This window comes from Schistocerca americana, chromosome 3, assembly GCF_021461395.2.
Source record: "Schistocerca americana isolate TAMUIC-IGC-003095 chromosome 3, iqSchAmer2.1, whole genome shotgun sequence".
Classification (NCBI taxonomy): Eukaryota; Metazoa; Arthropoda; class Insecta; order Orthoptera; family Acrididae; genus Schistocerca; species Schistocerca americana.
Genome location: NC_060121.1, coordinates 558,953,724 through 558,977,317, shown reverse-complemented (window position 1 = coordinate 558,977,317; position 23,594 = coordinate 558,953,724). Strand labels below are relative to the sequence as shown.

At 39.0% G+C, this 23,594-nt stretch overlaps 1 protein-coding gene across 3 annotated transcripts in view; it reads right to left on the bottom strand.

The window, feature by feature from the left end:
* Positions 1-539: 539 nt before the first annotated feature.
* Positions 540-23,594, bottom strand: part of LOC124607038 (exosome complex component CSL4) — an 80,264-nt gene continuing 57,209 nt past the window's right edge. For 2 of the 3 annotated variants that reach the window (XM_047139211.1, XM_047139210.1), the window contains 4 exons: positions 9,776-9,865; positions 7,619-7,792; positions 2,792-2,873; positions 540-794 (listed from right to left, as the gene is read on the bottom strand). In XM_047139211.1, the coding sequence (XP_046995167.1) occupies positions 685-794; positions 2,792-2,873; positions 7,619-7,792; positions 9,776-9,865 (456 nt within the window). In that variant the 3' untranslated portion in view covers positions 540-684. The remainder of the gene's footprint in view (positions 795-2,791; positions 2,874-7,618; positions 7,793-9,775; positions 9,866-23,594) is intronic. The other variant, XM_047139212.1, reaches the window with a different exon arrangement.

Sequence of the window (23,594 nt, the reverse complement as noted above, 5' to 3'; positions counted from 1 at the left end):
TGTTTATAATTATATCTTATAGTGATCAACACAACAGTCTCTTGTCTTCAAATTCTGGCCCCTATTGGTTTAATTCAATACAAGACAGTGAGAACCACAGCACAATCAAACATTATGTTATTAGGTTTGTGTATTTTACTGCTGCCATGAAAAATTTACTGACAAATAGTAACACAAGGACAGAAATGGTACATTTATCCTCCTATTACTACTAAGTTTAATGGGTAGTTCAACAGTACACTCAGTTCCATGCCTCGCTCTTCAAGATGAGATTTCAGGTGCAGATAGCTCAATGGAATGAGAACTTTATCAGTAATTTTATTTTCTGTTATAGAAATGAGCAATGTTCCAAAGTATTAGTGACAGGTGACAAACAACTACTGAGCTATTGGCATTTGTTTTTCTTTTCAGAACTGTTCACAGGCTTTGTTACTTTCCCACAGAGAAATTTTTGTAATGGGTAATATGCAAAATATTAATTGCCTCATTTGGAAAAAGTAGGGCTGGAGAAAGACAAAAAAGAAAAGCAACAAAAAAAGTACTTACAAAAGTAAAAATTTGTATATTAGAACTACACACAAAGCAATGTAAAATATTACACAGTCATATTGGTGACCACAACAGTAACGGTCATGTTTAAATTTCATAGAAGGTATAACAAGAGTGAAAACATTTTGTAATGTCTCAGTCTACTATTGTATCTTCTGGAACAACTTTTGCTACTTTTCTCCATTCCTTTACAAAAGTTTTTGGGCACTGCATCTGCGTCCAGCTGATAGGTACCATCTCAATACCTGTTCCAAATATAGAAAACACATATTAAATTTAGTTTCTGAATATTGGAATGCTATGTGCAACCAATGCGCTGCATGAATTTATAGGACTGCATCAACATACAGCGATTGCACAGACTAAATTCCACAACAGCAGCCACAGTGACTACAATTATTTTACTTAACTGCATTAGTGAACACACCTGTATTCAAATTTATCATGAGCAATGGATTTTTGAATGCTGTTCAAAATGTAGTGATCATGTGTCCACAACATAGAATAAAATGTCTCAACTTACTGACAATATATTATAAACTTGGTTAGTTTCTTGAGATTGCCCAAAAAGCCAATAAACTGTCTCAGTTACTCTCAAACCAAATTGCACATTATGGAAAAATTTATAATCCTTCTGGCGTAGACACAGATCAGGCCTGCTGAAGTACAATGGGGGAGATAGGTATGTTTTGTTTAAGAAGACAACTTAAGGGCTCTCCAGACAATAACATATACTGTTACACACTTAGATTTAAAAAAAAAAAAAAGAAGAAGAAGAAGAAGAAGAAGAAAAAGATATCAAGACTTGAAAGTATGTGCTTCAAGCTTGCAGAACCTTTCCAGCTAATTCTTCAGCAAGAGAAAGAACCAGACAAAGAAGAAGCATCTAATACACAGTTTGAAGTAACTTTACTCTCCTGCTTAAATTAAAGAGCTTTCCCATAAAATTTAATATCAACTATATGCCTCTCTCTCAATAAATGAATAGCTTAAAATGTCAGAAAAGCTTAAGATTTTACAACAGATTATTCCATCAGACTCTGTGCCAGATCTGTTCTAGATTTCCCAGTTTCAATAATTGATAAGCAAGGCTATAGTTTGTGTTTTAATTATCCCACAAACTTCGACACAAGAGCAGGCAGACAGAACAATTAAACTTGCAACAGCTGTAAATTTTAATGGGACAAACATCAGCAACAGAATGCCAATACTAGGCTTTTCTCTCATAAACAAAGAAAAATGGAAGGTAGGGTATGAAATGACAATGTAATTCTAGTGTAGAAGGAAGTCAGAAAAGTCATGGCAGAGGGGGAGAGGGTGAGGGTGAGGGTGAGGGTGAGGGGTGAGGGGTGAGGGAATTCTCTTGGTCAGAAGCTTGCTAAATGTAACATTCAGTTTTTATCATACAGAACACTTGATATCTCAATATGGAGTTCATGGTCACTATTTGTCATTTCTGGATGTTCAGTATTGCATTTCGCACCTAACTTCTCACCGAACTCAAACCTTCATATGGATGTCTGCCCTATTCCGAATGGTTTCCGAGATAGAACACATTTAATTAACTTTTGTACGTTTTTCTTGAATAACTAAAAAACCGGACCCTCCAGTGAAAACGTGTCACAGTACAAAATTAAACTATATTAAATTTCTGACAAAAAAGGCCCTATTTATTTTTTCTCTAGCACTAATGGTCTGTGCGAAGAGAGTGCGAGAATGTTGAAAAACTCGCTTGACGTGAATGCCCTATAGCTTACGTAGTTTTTGTAGTCCAATTTGGGGTAGCCTATTGAGGTAGCAAGTTGAGACGAACAGTTTGATATGGGACACATGGTATATCAAGTAGGGAAACTACCTCAAATTGGCCTACAAAAATTACGTAAGCTACAGTGCATGCGCGTCGTGCGAGTTTTTCAACATTCTCGTGCTCTCTTTGCACAAACCATTAGTTCTACAGAAAAAAAATGAACAGGGCCTTTTTTGTATGAAATTTAATATAGTTTAATTTTGTACTGTGACACATTTTTGCTGGAGGGTGCGGTTTTCGAGTTATTCAAGAAAAACGTACAAAAGTGATATTAAATGTGTTCTATCTCGAAACCATTTGGAATAGGGTATACGTTCATATGAAGATTTTTTTGTTCAGAATCAGTAATACTATCGCCCCTCGAAGCATGTACCTTTCCTCCTGACTAACCCTGCATGTCCTTTTTTTTCCAGGTGTATTGTGGGAAGTACTTACCAGCTTCACTATGAGCTATCACAACTCCAAGTTCATTTTCAGCAGTTGACAGTTGATACGAGTGAATGTCTGTCATTGGTAGCTGCAGGAGTAACTAATCAAGGAAAACTGTTATGCTCAACTCTATAGAGTAACAAACATGCAATGCAGGTATAAAATAGTCTTACACTAACATATCAAACATAAATAGAACACTATAATTAATTAAACAGAGGAAAACAGGCTTATTTAAGAAACAAGTTTAACAGCTAACCATTTTTACATAATCACCCTTTTCTCAGACTTCCTTAAACTATTATAGGGCACTGTTTATTTACATATTTAAAACAAAAAAGTATAACAAGTCCCAAAAACAGTGTGAGGATACAGAATTTCTGTGGGATTCAAACAAAGATTTTTTTTGCTTGGGCGTCGGAAGTACAAGTTTTCTGTACACCCCTCATCTGCAAATCGGTAAATATGTTGTTACTTAATAGAGGTTAGAGCAATGTTCCGCAACTGGTGTGGCACGGCACACTGATGTGCCGCCACAAAGTGTGGGTGTGATGCGAGCATTTACATATTATTGTCATAAAATGAGGGATTTTGATTGCAGAAAAACTGTGAATTTTATGCTGTTAAAGAAATTAAATGTAATTTATTTACTTGACTTTAAGTAATAAGGTTATTGTATATTCTTTAATAATTTAACCCATGCTACTAATTGTTATATTTTCATAGAAATTAAATGCAATTTAATTACTAAATATTGTTGTTATACTATTTTTATCTTAAGTTACAACTGCACCAGCTATGCCACTAGGGTGAGAGTACTCTGTAACACTGCATCTTTTATGTATGGCTGGCTGGCGGTAAGTGCTTTTCCCTAAAATTCCAGGGATTAGAAAAAATGTCTCTCTCTTATTATTTTTATTGTTTTTTTATGTATTTGTTCCAGTTTGTAGCCACTTCTTAAGCGTCATTGCTCTTTATGTTCACTGCCAAAGGACCCACACTTTGTCAGACAACAATACAGTATTTCAGTTCAACAATATTGCTGTTAGTCAGTCCTGGACTTTCCACTGTATGAGTATTTCAGTTCAGTTTTATCACAGCTGTGCTCTGCACCCCTTGTGAATATTGTGACTACAAAAGTACTTTCTGTTATAGCACTATTAAACTATTTTTTCTTCAATATGGATAACTTCAATGTATGGAGTGGTCCATCTATGAATGCAAGTAATGAAACCATCGAGCCCGAAAAAAATGTGTTTTGACAAAACATGCCAAATCCCTGAATATGTCGTGTCATACAAAATGGAATAATGCTGCTATAATTCCCAGTAAACTGAAATGACTTTCAACAACAATACATTCCTCTCTGTTAAGCAAAGATATGAATTATTTTCATTCCTCACTGGAACTAAATAAAAAAACAAGCATTTTCAAGAATACATCTGTGTGAATTGGGCTTCTCGACATTAACTGAATTTAAAAACTCAAAGAGAGAGACACTCAAATCCATCACTGAAGAAATGAAGCTTGCTTTGTCAACAATTCTGCCACAAATCAGCTGTATGTGGCCAGTTCAGGAGGCTCAAGTATCATACTGAAGGTACGGGTAGAGTTACTTTAGAATTTGTATCAGAAATGGTTATTTTCTACAAGGAATTAAAGTTAACAAGTTGTTGATAAATGCACGAGTCTATTTCTGGTTAATAAATAATAATAATAATAAATTAATTATTGATTTAATAATCTGTAGTTATATTAAGAGCAACACAATTTTGCAATGACATGTTATAGTGTGCCGTGTTGAGTCTAGGTCCATCACTTTTTCCTGAAGGTAGTGTGAGAGCACAGAACTTCTGCAGAATTAAACTCGGGGTTTCTCCTCTAAGTGTCAAAACTGCAAGTTTCTTGTACAGTTCTCATCTGTAAATGAGTAATCATGTTATTAATTAATGTAGGGTAAGAGGATATACTTCAAATATTGCACAGGAGCATATTACTATACATCTGATATTATAGGCTGGTGCAGATATTTGTACTGTGTTGGATTGGATTGTTTGGGGGAAGAGACCAAACAGCGAGGTCATCAGTCTATTCGGATTAGGGAAGGACGGGGAAGGAAGTCGGTCGTGCCCTTTCAAAGGAACCATCCCGGCATTTGCCTGGAGTGATTTAGGGAAATCACGGAAAACCCAAATCAGGATGGCCGGACACGGGATTTAACCGTCGTCCTCCCAAATGCGAGTCCAGTGTGCTAACCACTGCGCCACCTCGCTCGGTTTTGTATTGTGTTGTTTTATTTGTTTGGGATACTCCTTGGGTGTTGTGTGGTCGATGGTGTTCTCCAGAAGATGCTTTTATGTCATAGTAAATGCAGCCATAGAAAAGTTTTTATGAGGGTCAGTCAAAAAGTAATGCCTTCCCCCCCCCCCCCCCCCCCCCCATATACAACTGCGCCAGTTCAAAATGACAACACTGACAATTAATTTATAACTTTTCAACATAATCTCTGTCCATTTCCACAGTTTTGGGCCCCTCTTTTAACAAGGGCATGTATTACAATGAGGTAAAATGCAGTCCACCTTCCAAAGCCACTGATGCAGAGATGCTTTCACAGCCTTGTCATCTTCAAAGTGAATCCCACAATGAGCTTCTTTTAGTGGCCCAAACAGATAAAGTCTGATGGTGACAGGTCACAGGTGAATGGAGGATGAGGCAAGACTTCCCATCCAATTTTCACAGTCTCTTCAGAGGTGTGACAACTGGTGTTTGGTCTCACAATGTCATGCAAAGGAAGAACATCTGCCATAGTTTTTGTTGGGGAAAACTTACTGAAGATGTGGTTTAAACTGTTTGAGGGTTATTTGACAGAATTTATTGAGCATCCCTCCTCCAAAAATTCAATCATAATCATACTGCAACCCAGAATACTGTAGCTACAAATTTCCCTGTTGATTGCACAGTTTTGAACTTTTTCTTCTTCAGTGAGTTCCTGTGATGCCACTCCACTGACTGTTCCTATTTGCTTCTTGGTAAAAAAATAATAATAATATGAACCTATGTTTCGTCTCCAGTCACAATTTTTTCCCCAGAACTCCCTCCCAAAATGGAAGTGTTGAAAGAGTTGGGAGGCAATTGTTTTTCTTGTCTCCTTAAACTGTCAGTAGCCAAGTTGCATAAACCTTCGAGTATCCCTGCTGTTGAACAATCCTCATCACACTGCTTTTACTGAGATGGCTTCTGCGACATAAATCATCTGTAGTCACCTGGTGGTTACCATGAATTATGTTAACAACTTGCTGACTGTTGTGTAGAGACACTGCAATCACAGCCCTGCTGCTTTGTGTTTCATCAGTCAATAGTGTTTACCCTTCAGCTTCATTACAGCAACAAATCTATCATGTAACGGCTAATATCCACTACTGCATCACTGTACACATTTTCCAGTCTTTCATGAAAGTAAATTGGTGTTTCACTGTTTGAATTCAAGAACCCTAACAGCTAATATCCACTGTTGCATCACTATACACATTTTCAAATCTTTCACGAAACTGGTTTTCACCATCTGCACTCAAGAATTCTATAACAGATCACAGTCTAATACGAACATCAAGATAGGCCATTTTGCAAGTTACTGTTGTACTGATATCTGTTGATGCAGGAAGTTATTGCTGCAGTGCATTGGAGAAGAAGCTTTACAGAATAGCACCAAATTCAAAATTTTCACTTTAAAAACTTCATTCAAGGAAGGAAAAAAATGGCAGACTTTACTTTCTAAGTAATGCTTGATGTTAGTTTCAGTAATAATGATACTTCCACACTTGATCATGTAATAAATGTTCGTAATCTTATAAACCAGCGAAGATCCCTTCAAAAATGTGCAAGAATAGTTAACGAGTAATATATTGAAACTAAGTCTACATTAAAACTATTTTTTTATTATTACCCCATAGAGAACCCACTTAACAGCATAGAAGATATGCACGGAGTACAAAATATGAGAACATTTAGTTGTTTGAGAAATATTTAAAGAAACAATCTTATGGCTTGTCAGTGACACCAAGACACAAGCAATCTTGAAATGGCCTGGAAACTACCTTATTACAAAAGCTGCTATGGTACTGTACAATCATAAAAAAGTACCATCAACCACTTCATTCCATGACAAATGGTCTAAGGATTACCACATGACCATCATAGATTTTGATGAAATTTTGTATGAGCAATCACACATGCCCACAATAAACATGGGTGCAGTTTCACAACCATGAATTAAATACCTCCAGAGATGCAGCCATTTGTTTGATCCCACAGAACAGCTATCAACAGTGCACCTGTGAGGTTTTGTCAGCTTTGAGGCATAAAATGTCCAGTAATATTTTCTTGAAAATGATGAAAGTAAGTCATTATACTCTCTTAAGCAAAATAATAAAATAAGGTTTCCTGACTGATTTACATATGGATAATATGAAGCAAAGTCAACAGAAAAAATAGACGCTAGAAAAAAAAATGCAATGTTTAGCTTTTTATATCTCCCAAAGTACCTGTGGGATACATCTGAAAATTTGAACGTAATAACTTACCAATACAAGGCTCAGAATATAAAATTTTATTCTCCTACTGCTTTCCAACTTTACCTACCTTCATTGGGAACATGTTTGAATGTTCACACAAAATTTCATCTAAATCTGTGATAGTTGTATGTGAACGTTTTCAGAAATAAAGCCACTTTGCATGGAAGGGCCCTATAGGCAACATCTTATGTTGACTCGGCCAATTCAGGATTGGCTGGGTCTGCATTGCCTTAACAATACAATTTAGTGTTTTAAAGGATACAACTCTGGCAAGGATAATGTCGCCAGGACGAAAACATTTATACATTTCAACGCCATCTTTTTCGGTGGCTCTTACATCTTCTTTCCGAAGGATTCCCCTGTAAGGCCTTGATAGTACAGTATCTCCGATGCATTTTATGACACATTTACAAAACCGCTGGTTGATCAGTGCAACCTACAAGCATAAAAAGATTTATGACTTATGTAAAGAATAAATGATAACCTTAGGTGAAGAATAAATGGTAACTAAGAAAGCCAAGTTTTATAACATAAATAAATACGGAAGATGCAAATTTCCAAACAATTTATCATATCATCTGAGAATTATAATCACTACTCAAAATGCAAGTAACAAATTAGTCTCCTGAAATTATCACACTCAGTAACTGTTTACTAATACAAGAGAAGCAATTAGCGCCACGCAATACATGAGACCTATCCAGGTACTGTGCACAGTGTACTGATCACAAACAACCATTCGTCCCCCCCCCCCCCCCTCCCCAATAAAAATAGCACTTTTGACTATGGTATCACAACATGCCAAGATGAGATGTTACTTTATGATCGTGTAACAATCCACTCAGAGGAGAGAGCAGTGAGCTATTTCTAAACTGAACTTCTCATTAGATATTATCTCTAGTGAAGTACACTCCATTAATGGATTAGGTGGTGGTGGGAAGATGTATGGGACAAGCCTTGCATCTAGGTTTATTGCAGGGGTATGATCCATGAGGCAAGGGGTGGGGCAGGGGTGGAGCAGGTATGTACATAGATACTGTGTAGGTTTGATGGATAGAGGAATACCACTATGGGAGGGGTGGGAAGGATAACGCATAGGATATACCTCATTGCAGGGCACAAAGAGCAGTAGTCAAAACCCCAGCAGAGAATGTGATTTAGTTGCTCCAGTCCTTGGTGGTACAGAGTCATGAGGGAAGTACTCCGCTGTGATAGACTGGTGGTTGTGTGGGAGATGATAGGTGACAGGAGAGACAAGGCACAGGAGGTTTCTTTCTGTCCAAGATGGGTGGGTAATCCTTAGTATAATTGGAGAGGGGCTGCTTGTAACTGCAGATGTGGCAACCATGCAAGGCACAGCTGTATACTAGAGACTTCTCGGTAAGGAATGTGTGGCAGCTCCTGAAGTGAAAGTACTGCTGGTGGTTTGTAGTTCTGATACGGAATGAGGTACTGATGTAGCCATCCTTGAGATGGGAATCAGCATAGAGGAAGGTGGCTTGTTGGGTTGAGAAGGACCAGGTGAAGCAAATGGGAGAGATGAGGTTGAGGCTGGAGAGTAATGTGGATAAGGTGTCCTCACCCTTGGTTCAGATCATAAAGTCATCAATGAATCTGAACCAGGTGAGGACTTTGGGATTCTTGGTAGTTAGGAAGGATTTGCCTAGATCAGTGGCCGTTAAGCTGTGGCCCGCATGTAGCCTGAATCAATTACTCGTGCCTCATTAGTATTTTATAACATACATCTAGTAACTAACAGCTGAATCTGAAAACATCAACTAACATTACGAGCTTTGTAAGAGAGTAGGTTTTTTATTCAGTAACAAACAGAAATAGTTGCAGAGACAATAATATTTTAAGATGTGCTTAATTTTAATTGACATTGGTGATTTCAGCCATGAGCTAAATAAAGTTACCCACTTATCAGGCACAGAATGGTAAGTAGCATGGCCACTGCAGGTTAGAGGCTGAGAGAGGGGGAGGTTTTATTTTTTGTCTTCCCTTACTGACAACTAACGGGCATGTGGAACTCATACTGATCAGCTGCTATGGTACAAATCTTGACACTGAAGTAATGTAGATTCATGAATGCACTTACACAGACTTTCATCTTCAAATGCTGTGCTTATTTGTAGCAAGGAACATTAAACTGTTGTAATACAGCATAGTCAGTAGAAGAAAACTTGCATTTAAATAACATAGCAAAATTTTGTGATGACGTCTTATATTCAAGAATACAATTAAATGTAAGTACAAATACTATTATTAATCAAAATCATTCAAACACAAAGTAAAAATACGAATGCCCCACCACACAATTACACAATGTCCCAGGAGGAATGGTCAATATTCAGTGATGCGACAGGAACGATCATGCAAAGTAAAAATGTCTAGTAAACATTTTCTCTAAAATACTTACCTTAAGAGCCATGAGCATTTCTTCTTTGATACTGTGAAACAAATCTCTTCTGCTGCAAGCTTGTTGCTTTCCATGTTTTGAGAAGTGGTACTATGGGCCAAAACAAGAAAATAAATCCAGTGAACATGGGTTCTAAAGTCCTTACCTTACGTGCAATGAGCACTTGTTCATCTTTGATACTGTGAGAGACATCTCTTCTATTGAACAATAGCCTATAGCACTTAAGACATGCGTTTAAAGTCCATGATTATTAGACAATTTTTTTCTTGTTTCGGGCCATACTACATACTCCCAAAAAACCATAGAGGGAGGTCAAGAGATGAATACAGTAAGTAGATTCAGAAGGATGTAGGTTGCAGTAGTTACTCGGAGCTGAAGAGGCTTACACAAGAGAGAGTAGCATGGAGAGCTATATCAAACTTGTCTTTGGACTGAAGACCACAACAGCAACATTGTAAGGGGTACTCAGGGGTAGATATAGACTCAGATGACAATTAGGTAATGATGAAAAGTAGGGTAAGTTTAAAACCTAGGTACAAGGAAGGTAACTGTGAAGAAACCATGGGTAACAGAAAAAAATATTTCAGTTGATTGATGAGAGTAGGAAATGCAAAAATAGTCAAGGAAATTCAGGAATACAAGTCACTTAGGAATAAAATAAATATGAAGTGCACAGGAGCTAAGATGAAATGCCGACATGAAAAACATGAAGAAATCAAAAAAATTAAATGAATGACGGAAGGACTGACTCAGCATACAGAAAGTCAAAACAACCTCAGGTGAAATCAAAGCAAGGGCGGTAACATTAAGAGCGCAATGGGAATTATGAGCACAGAGGGGAGAGAGAGGATACTTGGAAAGAATACATCTAGGGCCTCTATGAAGGGGAGGACTTATTTGATGACGTGATAGAAGAAGAAACAGGGGTTGACAGGAAAGAGATAGGGGGTCCAGTTCTAGAATCAGAATTTAGAAGAGCTTTGGAAGATTTAAAATCAAGTAACGCAGCAGGGACAGATAACATTCCATTGGGATTTCTAAAATCATTTGGGGAAGTAGAAACAAAACGATTTGTCACACTGGTGTGTAGAATGTATGAGACTGGCGATATACCATCAGACTTTCAGAAAAACATCATCTACAAAATTTGCACGGTTGTAAGAGCCGACAAGTGTGGAAATTATCACACAATCATCAATTCGGTTTTAGGAAAGGTAAAGGCACTAGAGAGGCAATTCTGACATTGCGGTTGACAATGGAAACAAGACTGAAGAAAAATCAAGACATTTTCACTAGATATGTAAACCTGCAAAAAATGTTCAACAATATAAAATGGTGCAATATGTTAGAAATCCTGAGGAAAATAGTGAAAAGCTACAGGGGAAAGATGGGTAATATACGATATGTAGACAAGCCAAGAGGAAACAATAAGATTGGAAAAGTTGGTAGGTCTGGGATGTAGTCCTTCGCCCCTGCTGTTCAATGTACACATCGAAGGAACAATGACGGAAATAAAAGAAGGGTTCAAGAGTAGGATTAAAAATTCAAGGTGAAAGGATATCAATGATAAGATTCACTGAAGATATTGCTATTTTCAATGAAAGTGGACTGCAGTACCTATTGAATGGAATGAACAGGCTAAGAAGTACAGCATAGGGATTGAGCGTAAATCAAAGAAAGGCGAAAGTAATGAGAAGTAGTAGAAATGACAGCAGCGACAAACTTAACATTGGAATTTGCGATCGCAAAGTTGATGAAGATAAGGAATTCAGTTCCCTAGGCAGCAAAAATAACTCGTGATAGAGGTAGCAAGGAAAACATAAAAAGCAGACAAGCACTGGCAAAAAGAGCATTCCTGGGCAAGGAACGTCTATAGGTCTTAACCTGACAAAGAAATTTCTGAGGACATATGGAGCAAAGCATTGTGTGGCAGTGAGATATACTGTGGAAAAACCAGACCAGAAGAGAATAGAAGCATTTGGGATGTGGTGCAACAGAAGAACACTGAAAATTAAGTGGACTGATAAGGTAACGAATGAGGAGGTTCTCTGCGGAACCAGCGAGGAAAGGAATACATGAAAAGCACAGACAAGAAGAGTGGACAGGCTTACAGGACATCTGTTAAGACAATATTGGATAAATTCCATGGTACTTCAGGGAGCTGTAGAGGGTAACAACTGTAGAGGATGACAGAGATTTGGGACATCTGATACTAAAATGTAGACTTTCACGGCCGGAAATATCATGTCCATTATAATTATCCGGGCTGTTATGCCGTGGTCGGTTGATGAATTCTGTGTCGATTCCCAACGTTTCGTCTCTGACTGCGGGAGACATCTTCAAGGGGGTCCGTAGCTCAATGGAAGGTCCAACACACCCACTGGCTTGCTACTGACTGCTGCTAAATTCCGTGTCCGCGCGCTCCCACGCCGCGGCGTGATGTCACGTGTTTTGAAAACGTCAGTGCAATTGGCCACTGTCCGTCGCCCTCGATCGCCGTTGCCATCACCCAGTAGTGGGCGGGTGGTACACATCTTCTTTATAAACTGTGCAGCGGTGACGGGGATAAAATTGATAGACTACTGCATGATACCATGGGGAAGTGTATGTTGACAACATCTAGTAGACAGAAGAAGTAGTTTGATAATTTGCTACCTAACCAGACTGTTCGGCATTTAGACGTTTCCCGGACCGTTATCAATTTGTCCAAACGTTCGTTATCTGATGATGAGACATGGGTGCTTGCCAAGGGAGGAAATTTTGCTGTTAGTCCGCATTTTGTGCCCACGGAAGAAATTATAGCCAGTGTAGAAGCAGAAATTCGCAGTGTGGATTCTGTAACAGCTGAAGAAATCCGTATAGAAACAGTAAGAATATTAGTCAATGCAAAACCGCTGAAAAGTAATATAACTGTGGGTGAGAGAAGAGCTTTAAAACTCCTGAATGACGAAGATAGTATTTTGGTTCTCCCAGTTGACAAAGGAAGCGCAACGGTGGTTATGGATGTGGCCGACTATCGGAGTAAAATTACTGATCTACTGAATCCGCAAGCATATAGGAAGCTGAATAAGGACCCCACTAACAGCGTTCTCAGAACTGTGTTGCGGTTAATAAAAAAGTCCTCCATTGAAGAGAGTGTACAGAAAGGTCTCTGCAATTCGGTTGCGCTACCACCGAGGCTTTATGTATTGCCCAAAATTCATAAAGAAAATGTGCCGTTAAGACCGATACTAAGTGCCATTGGTTCGCCCACCTACTCGTTAACCAAGTTTTTGACTACGCTGCTAAAACCACATGTGGGCCGTTCGGACTCTTATCTAAAGAATTCGACACATTTCATCAGCAGATTGAATGGCATAGTAGTCCAGCCGGAGGACATATTGCTCAGCTTCGATGTGGTATCACTGTTTACCATGGTTCCACTTAATGATGTATTGGAACAGCTGGATCGAATTTTTCCTGCTGATATTTCAGAACTGTTTAAGTGTTGTTTGATGACCACATACTTCAAGTGGAATGAACACTTTTATGAGGAAACAGATGGCGTGGCTATGGGAAGCCCCCTAAGTCCCGTAATTGCAAACTTCTTTATGGAGAAATTCGAAGAACAGGCCTTAGGTACTGCCAGCAAAAAACCAAATGTATGGTTCCGATACGTGGATGACACGTTTGTGCTGTGGAGATATGGTATGGAGGAACTAAGCCGGTTCCACGAACATCTGAACAGTATAAACTCGAGAATTCAGTTTACAATGGAGGAGGAGGTAGACGGCAAGTTACATTTCCTCAATGTGCTTGTTTTTAGAAACGAAAATCGTAGTTTGGGCCACTCAGTATACCGCAAACCCACACACACGGACCGTTATTTGCACCGGGATTCGAACCACCACCCACAACAGAAGTGGGGTGTTATCAAGACATTAGCGGCCAGAGCTAGAAATATTTGTGAACCTGAGTTGCTCGACACTGAGATGGAACATCTCCACAATGCACTAATGAAGAACGGATATTCGTCCGCTGAAATTAAACGTGCGTTGAGGCAGCCACGCAGAAATCATACCGACGTACGGACTACTGCAAAATCTAAGGTTTTCCTGCCGTTTGTTAAAAATGTAACGGAAAGAATAGGGAGGATCTTGACGAAGCGGAACATTACCGTAATTTACAAGGCCACCAGGAAGATACAGGAATACCTTAAGCCTGCCAAGGACGCTCGCAAACCACTGGAAAAAGCTGGAGTGTATAGGATCCCATGCAGCTGTGGTGATGTTTATGTGGGTACCACTAAAACAACTGTTTCTAAACGTTTGGAAGAGCATAAGGGAAATTGCAGAAGAGGAGAAACGGAACGATCAGCTGTTGCAGAGCATGCCTTCCAGGCAGGGAACCACAATATTCGTTTCGAGGAGACGCAAGTACTAGCGGCCACAAGCGGATATTACGAAAGGCTCTACAGGGAGGCAATCGAAATCGCTAAACACCCAAATAATTTCAACCGTAAGGAGGAGGGTGTGAAATTAAACGGGATATGGATGCCGGTGTTAAAGAAGATGTGTACCACCCGCCCACTACTGGGTGATAGCAACGGCGATCGAGGGCGACGGACAGCGGCCAATTGCACTGACGTTTTCAAAACACGTGACGTCACGCCGCGGCGTGCACGGACACGGAATTTAGCGGCAGTCAGTAGCGAGTCAGTGGGTGTGTTGGACCTTCCATTGAGCTACGGACCCCCTTGAAGATGTCTTCCGCAGTCGGAGACGAAAAGTTGGGAATCGACACACAATTCATCAACTGACCACGGCATAACAGCCCAGATAATTATAATGGCCAGAGATTTGGGACACACCAAGCAAATAATTGAGAACATAGTTTGCAAGTGCTACTCTGAGATGAAAAGGCTGGCACAGGAGAGGAATTCATGGTAGGCCACATCAAACTAGTCAGAAAACTGACGACTCAAAAACAGAAAAAGAAAAAAGAGGTTATTTTGGAAGGAGGGGTTGCAGTCGGCGAGGGGTCTTTTGATGGTCAACACCATTTGGAGGGATTCCACAAGCTACACAACAATGCCGAAAGAGTATGGGGGGGAAACTTTTCTGTATTGGTGCAGATGGAAGGAGCAAGGATCCATAGCAAAGGATAAAAAATGCATAAAAGCATATAAAATATGTACGAAAAACTCATGAAAATACACGGGAAAAAAACCCGTGGAAATACTTGGGAAAAAACCCACAAAACAGATGAACAGGTGAAGTATGGGGCAAAAACGTAAAACATGAGAGCATTTGGCCGATATTGAAATGTGAAAAAGTGTGAAAACACAGGAATATCAAAAAGAAAAATACATAAAAAGACACTAACAGTGAGATAACGCTTGGTAGATGGGGGTGTCTGAAGAAGGAAGACAACAGGTTTAAACAAATTTGGTGAGGTTAATATATGTGTGCTGGAATAAGAGAAGAGAGAGGGAGGAGGGAGGTTTAGTAAGGCTGAGGTTCAACAAGTTTATGTGGCACAGCAGAAAGGTAGCGTGAAGGTTTAGGATTAATTTATCAGTGTGAATAAATTTGAGACAAGAGGTGGTGTACCAACAATCTCCATCATCACGTTTTGTGCATGGATGAGATTGTTGACACACTGTGACTCTTAAGTCAGAGCATCTACAGTCTGGAAGGAGAAAGATAAAACACAGGAAAAAAGAGAGAGAGAAAAGGATCGACAAAGGGTAAAATAATGAGTTAAAGACTAGTAGCACAGGAAAACAGCCACAAAGGAGCACTCCCATCATGACTCTGTGTCACACACGACTGGAGCAACTGAACTGCATTCTCTGCCAGGGTTTTGATTATTGCTCATTGTACCCTGAATTGAGGAATATTCTACCCTCTACCCTTCCCACTGCTAGCACTGTGGTATTCTGCTGCATACCAAACATATGCAATACCCTTTTCCATCCCTACTCCATCACTGCCCCCAACCCCTTGCCTCATGGCTAATATCCCTGCAATGAATGTAGATGCAAGACCTGTCACATAAATCCTCTCACCTCCTCTCACCACCTCCGCCAGTCTGGTCATGGGCATCTCCTATCCCCTCAAAGGACGGGCTACTTGTGAAAGCACACATGTGATCTGAAAAGCTAAGCTGCAACCAATGTGCTGCTTTCTATGGGGGCATGACAACTAACAAACTGTCTGCCTGCACAGAAGCCACTGACAAACTGTGGCCAAGAGAAAGCTGGACCATCCTGTTGCTGAACACACTGTCCAATACAATGTGCTTCTCTTCAATGCTCAAGGGTCTATAAGTGTTTGAAAAAGAAGATTTTTATGAGAGCCTGGAGAAATTGTGTCTTCAACCAGCAAATAATAGCACTGTACAATTTCAACAATGAAGGCCACATCATTGTGCAGCATACGTGATAATGTCACACAGAATGCTTCACTACTGTTGCAAAGGAGCTGAATGGAAGAATTACCTCTTATTAGATGGATGGTTAAGTAACAGATTAGGATACTTCTGTCTAGCACTGAATGGTGATATATGCCCTCTTGGAACTTAAAAATAACAATTTTTTTGTAAATAACCTCAAAATACGTTTTTAACACTACTAGTGCCTCCAGACTTTTCTCAGTCTTTTTCTAGTTTTCCGAGGGCAACTTTCAGATGAGAAATGCGTAATCATGGAAAGCACTCCAAGCTGCGTAAGTCCAAACACAGACTGAGACAAAATCAAATGAGCATGAGACCAGTGCATAGTAAATGTTTGCAGTCTGGCATACAAGGTGAGAAAAAATTTACTCACAAGTAAAAAAGTTATGATTATCTAAACGTCAATAAGTGACTTAAATATAAACATTTACTTTACAGTTTTGCACTCCTAAGTATCTCTTGAAGTGGCACAAAAATTATTATTTTTAATAACGTAAGTCGACAGTAAAATCAGGGGTATGATGCTCAGAGAGGAGTATAAGATCATTATAAATACAGCCCATAACTGTTTAATAAAAATTTAAATGGAGCAGTGGCATTGTTGAGTATGGACCCTACAGATTCTGCCATACCCTTTGGAACATCTGTTTGCACAAACTGACACATTTTACTTACTGAGTAAGACTGTTGTGCTTGAAGGGTAATTGACTACTGCAAATGGCTTGAAAAAAGAACAAAACATGTTGTTATTTATGCTGGAAATGGATACTTGCTGTTTCTCACGTGTTGTGTTGCAGTAAATAATCATGTTTATCTTTTCGTAAATTAGTCATAAGTAAAACTTTATTATTATTATTATTATTATTATTACTATTATTTTTTTATGAGGCTCTTTCATCAAGGCAAGCCTGCAACCTCTTGTCTAGCAGTTTAACTCTTGTCAACCTTTGAGTTACATGTCATCAACATACACACTGAATCAAGTAACCTAAAATTTAAGTTGCAGATAAATCTTGAAACAGAAATGAAGTCCAATTAAGATTACTTGATTTTTGATGTCTGTCATTTACTGGTACAGTGCTGCCACATCAGCTGACGACTACTGCTCTGTTATAGGTGACACACGAACATGGTGGGTCACATCACAAATGCTGTTAAAGCGTAACATGGACCAATGTTGGAAGCAGCTGCCATGAGGTACAACAGAAATGTGAGGTGCTGTGTTGAGAGCTGATTTTAAGTGACGGGTGACTGAACTGCGGCAAACGAAGTGTTTTGTAGCCCTGAATTTAAACTCGTGTTCTAACCTAACCACAACCTCGTGATGTGCATTGTAAACAAAAAATTGGCAGTGAGCAATCAGCGGCAGAACTAAAGTCATGATCACTCTGTCCACAGCAATTACAGCTAACTTCTAAGCCTATGAGCAAACTCAAGACAGAATAATTCTAGATTCAGCACTAAAAAGCAATTTTTTTGCTCACATACATTGGTTACCTGAAACTATCCTCACATTGGCTACATGAACTGCCACATTACGAACTGATGAGCAGTCCTGGCTGGGACTTTGTGTAGATTGTGGAAGGTACTGGCTGAATCCAAATGAAAAAAGAATTATAGGGAGAAAAATAAGTGCAAATAGAAAAGTCAATATGATAATGAAAATAATGTGTCAAACAATTAAAAATTTAAAAAGATTATATTTAAATAATTAATTGAATAAAAATAATAATGAAAGTCTTTTGATTAGATTTAGAAATAAAAAAAATTGCTATGTTGCACGAGTTTCAAGCCTGCGGTGTTCGACATGACAGGTTAATGCACTATCCACTGTGCTACGACAGCAAAATGAGTAATGTTATTAGATTTATGACACTGATATTCTAGTTGCAATGATGAACTGTGGCCTTCAAAAATTTGACTCCACGTGATGTCAGGTGAAACTTTTCTAATGTAAGCCACTCTGTGATTATAACAATTGTCTATGTGATGCTGAATCACATCTAGTGCGGAAGAATCCAGTAGTGCTTGGTCAGTGCTGTGTATGGAACACCTGTATATTGTTAGCATCGTTTGTGTGTGTGTGTGTGTGTGTGTGTGTGTGTGTGTGTGTGTGGGCGTGCGCGCGCGCCTCCACACACTGTTATCATAGCACACACTGTTATCATAGCGCACACTGTTATCATAGCTGACGAAATGCCAAATTAAAGGCCCAAATCCAGGACTCGGGAACCAAACACAACAAGAAAGAAAACCAGATGTGGTGAACTGACCAATTGTTGTGGCAGTGTGATAACAGTGAACAGTTTGGGCATGACGCTGGGCACTCTGATTGGAAGAAATTAGCATGTGAAGTGTCAGCTATCAAGTAATTTCAATCAGACTATAGCAATAGTTATCAGCTACACTAAGGTTATGGTAAGATAACACCCCTCTCATCTTTCTCATCATCTCTCTAACTTACAATTGTCATATCAGAGAACAGGATGCTCTGCTCCTGTAATATGTGAAGTACAACTGGAGTACAATGCTGCTCTGTTTTGTCAGACGCACCATAATATTGAACCCTTTTAGTTGTTACATCTCCATGTCATGACAACCACTCCTGTCACTTAACGAGATGCCATAAAAGTATCTTGTATGTATTAAAACACACTTTAAAATTAACATGATAATGGAATCCTACATGGAGAAAGAAGTGGCACAATGTAAAATGATCTGTGAGATTTAACATAATGCACAAAACAATATTTAATACTACAGTTGATTTTTTTAAGTAATGTGCATTGTAGTATGTCTGTACACACATACAAGGTCTGCACACTAATGAGCAGGTATAGAGAGTAAAGCCACTTAGCAAAGGTACAAAACTTAAAGTGATAGAGCTAGTGAATTTTACAACCAGAAAGTTAAATAAAATTTGATTATTAGTTGGTGATAGAGATGGCAAATTTTAAACATCCATGAGGAGAGGCTGATGTAGAAAGGAAATAACAGACTATAGTTTCTAACATGCAGATATATGAGGAGCTTCAAAAAGTAATTTACACATTACTATGGCAGGTCAAGCAACTTTTATTGAATGCTGCATTACACTTAAAATTGACACCAATACATTACACTATTTTCAAATATAGTTGCCAAATCTCTGTACACAACAGTCAAACTTTATATCAACTGTTCAATTTCTCGCCAATAAAAGTTGGTTCTTGGTCACAGAGTCATTCAAGACCCACTGTGTGAATATTTTCGTTACAGTAAACTCTCTTCCCCCACAAATGTTCCTTCACCTTGTCAAAAACATAAAAATCATATGTGCAAGATCTGGATTTTCTGATCAGCACCATCCACACCTCTGCAGGCTTGGTCAAATTGTTAGAACCATTTCACTATGGCTGCACATAACATTGCTTTTGGTCCATATATCGCTAGAATTTCACAGTGAACCTGTGTACAATTTAGATGTTTCGCCCACGACAACTGTACAAAGCAGCTCAACTTTGGATGATATTTCCAGTTGCCATGCCATTTTATTTCCATTTTGTGATGCGCCTATTATCCTTAACACAGCAGAACTGTCTCTGAAGGAAATGTGGAACATGTACTCTCTCTTCTGACAATGCGCCACTCTAGTTGCCAAGGGTCTTAATGTGGGATGACGTACGTAACTTTGTTTCTGAAGTCTCTATGTAACTAGCATATGAACCGAAATGGATGACAAATCTGTAAATAAATTAATCATGTTTGCGTAAGTTGGTAAGTAAAAACCTGAAGGTCTAGCACAAATGTCTGTAGGAAGTCATGCACAAAGAAATGATAGAAGCACAATTAAGTCATTTACATAATTGTGAGAATAAGGAACAACTCCATCAAACCAATAGCAAACTCACGGCTGCACAAGGAGTGTGCAAGCAGGTGCCAGAGGAGTAACACCTCGTTAAAAAGCCTTGGATCACCAGGCCTGGGTGAAAGAACCTTGCAAGGGCCCCTAACCAGGGATACGGAGAAGACTCCAATGGCAGCTGCAATGGAAATGAGTCCTTTGGCATTACACAGCTAGTAAATGAGACATTCTCTCCCTTGAAGTTAATAAAGAGAGAATATGCTGCCTTGTAGGTGATGGAATTCATTCTACAAAGGTTAAGGGAAGAAAACCCTGATCAAAAATCACTTTTCTCCGGGGAGAGGTTGAACACTGCCCTGACAACGCTCTGTAAAAAAATCTGTTGCCAAACTTTAACAAAGGAAACTTGGATTGGTTAATCAATATGGGCTTGCCATGGAAAAGATTGATGGGAAGGAACAAATAAATTGTGGGAGAAACTTAAAGTGTAAGCTGGATTCATGTACAGGAATCTAAAGATGGATTGAGATATCTATGTATTGCCCGACAACCTGGAGAGTGCTGATGGATCAAACAACAAAACTGCAAGAAGTAAGGCAGAGTGGAAGTGGGATCCTAGAAAAGAGAAAAGGTAATCTATTTTACAGATGCAGAGAGAGAAAGCAAGAGTTTTGCACAGGGTCCATGGTCTAGTGTCAACTAAAACATTTGGTTACTGGGTTTGCTCCTGTTGGCCATAGATTATCAATGCTCAGGATAAAGCAGATATTCTTTATTTTCTCTATAAATTAATCTGCACATTCGGCAAGCAGTAAAGGAAACAAAAGAAAAATTTGGAGTAGGAATTAAAATCCATGGAAAAGAAATGAAAACTTTGAGATCTGCCGATGACACTGTAATTCTATCAGAGACAGCAAAGGACCTGGACGAGCAGTCGAACGGAATTGACAGTGTCTTGAAAGGAGGATGTACGACGAACATCGACAGAAGCAAAACGAGGATAATAGAATGAAGTCGAATTACATCAGGTGATGCTGAGGGAATTAAATTAGGAAATGAGACACTTAAAGTAGTAGATGAGTTTTGCTACTTGGGGAGCAAAATAACTGATTATGGTCGGGGTAGAGAGGGTATAAAATGTAGACTGGCAATGGCAAGGAAAGCGTTTCTTGAAGAAGAGAAATTTGTTAACATTGAGTATAGGTTTAAATGTCAGGAAGTCTTTTCTGAAACTATTTGTATGGAGTGCAGCCATGTTTGCAAGTGAAACATGGTTGACAAAAGAGTTTAGACAAGAAGAGAATAGAAGCTTTTGAAATGTGGTACTACAGAAGGATGCTCAAGATTAGACGGGTAGATCATGTAACTAATGAGGAGGTACTGAATAGAATTGGGAAGATGAGGAATTTGTGGCACAACTTGACTAGAAGAGGGGATCAGTTGGTAGGGCATGTTCTGAGGCATCAAGGGATCACCGATTTAGTATTGGACAGCAGCTTAGAGGGTAAAAATCGTAGAGGGAGACCAAGAGATAAATACATGAAGCAGATTCAAAATGATGTAGGTTGCAGTAGGTACTTTGAGATTGCAGAGGATAGAGAGCTGCATCAAACCAGTTCCTGGACTGAAGACCACAACAACAACAACAACAACAACAACAACAATTAACATCCCTGCACCAACAGAAGAATGCAAGAAAGAAGAGGTTCTTTGAACCTCTGGACAGAACATTCTATGACCATCCAAGACACGACATTAAAATAATAGCTGGTGGCCTAAATTCTCAATCTGGGAAAGAACAGATCTTTAGACCAACAACTGGACTTCACACAAACATATCATAAACAATGATAATGGAATGAGACATATATGCAGCATCTAGAAATACGGTGGTAGATTGAACATATACGAAAGAACATGAACGGCATCAGATGGAAATCTAGTAAATCAAACTGACCATTTGCTGAGAGATGCAAGGCACAAATCAGATCTATTTGATGTGAGGAAACTTAAAGGCCCAAATACAGATTCAGATTACTTTCTGGCCTGGGCAAGAGTGAGGGCTAGGATGACCAATGCAGTATAAGGAACACGGCTTAGTGTGGTGCCTAAATATAATATAAAAGCCTTAGAATCAGCTGAAATTAGAGAACAGTACCAGTAGAAGTTAACAAAGATACTCAAAAATACTGATGAATGTAGTAACATTGAATACCACTGTGAAATAAAAGATGCAGTGGAGACAGCAAATGAAACACTAGAAAGCGAAATAAGGCATACAAGATCTCCATTGTTTGATGCTGAATGAAAAATAGTAATGGGAGAAACAAACAAGACATATAAAAGAGCACTACAATCGCAGTGTACAGGAAGGATGGTGGAAGATTATGAACAAAAAGGCTTGAAAAGAGGGCCTACCAAATAAGGAAGTGTGTGGAAGAAAGCAAACACTGAAGAACTGAAGCTTTAAAAAAGGCTTGATAAAAGATGAAATAAGAAAAATTTAAAGTGAGGTGAAAGAGAGATGTGAAAGATAATGCTGACACTTTCACAATCTGCTCAACCTCAGAATAATAGCATCACAAGAGATAACTAACGTACACAGAGAAAATGACTCTTGATACTACACCTCCACTACCCCTAGAATAAACATGAAATGCCATGAAGAAACTGAAAAGAGAAACAAGGCAGCAGGAATAGACCATATCTCGGCAGAGCTGCTTAAGCAAGGAAATAGTGAATCAGAACAGATTGTTTTTAAAACTGCTACTTTAGTATGGGAAGAGGAGAAAATGATCTAGCAATGGAAAGAAGAAATAATATGCCCCGTGTACAAGAAGGTAGATCAGTTAGAATGTGATAAATATGGATGTACCACATTCCTTAACTTATTGTATAAAGTATTCTCTAATGTACTATTTGACCATCTTCTTTTCCCAAAAAAGCAAACTGTAGATCAGATCTATACTCTACGGAAAATCTGAGGGAAGGCGATCAAATTTGGTACTGGCATGCTTTACCTCTTTACAGACTTCAAAGTAGCATATGATAGTATTGTTGCGATCCACATGCTGGTATCGCACTGTGATCAGGAAATCGAGCATAGAGAGTGTGAGTTATCCAGTGCACACCTGGAGTCATCAGCAGTAAAGCAGCATTTATAATAACAATTATTTATTTATTGTGTGGAGTGTACAAAGGTATAAGTGACTTTAGAGCTGCAGTCAGCAGCCAGGCATAAGCGCAAGTACTGAGAAGGAGTGTTGATGACTAGTGAGTCGTGACATTGCTGACAAATCAATATTAGAACTGTATGCTGTGCTTGTGGTGGTGATGGAGCAAGGAAGATGCTGCCCACCCAGAAGTTCCATGGTAACCGACTACAGCTTCCACCTCAGTGCTCTCAAAGACAGCCCGTCATGCGCCTAGGTGGAGACTACTGACTATGGTTCAAGATGTTGGATTTCATGAACACTAGATGCTGGTTAACCACCATGGATTGATCAAGGCTGCAGCAGATAATCACACGATGGCTATGAG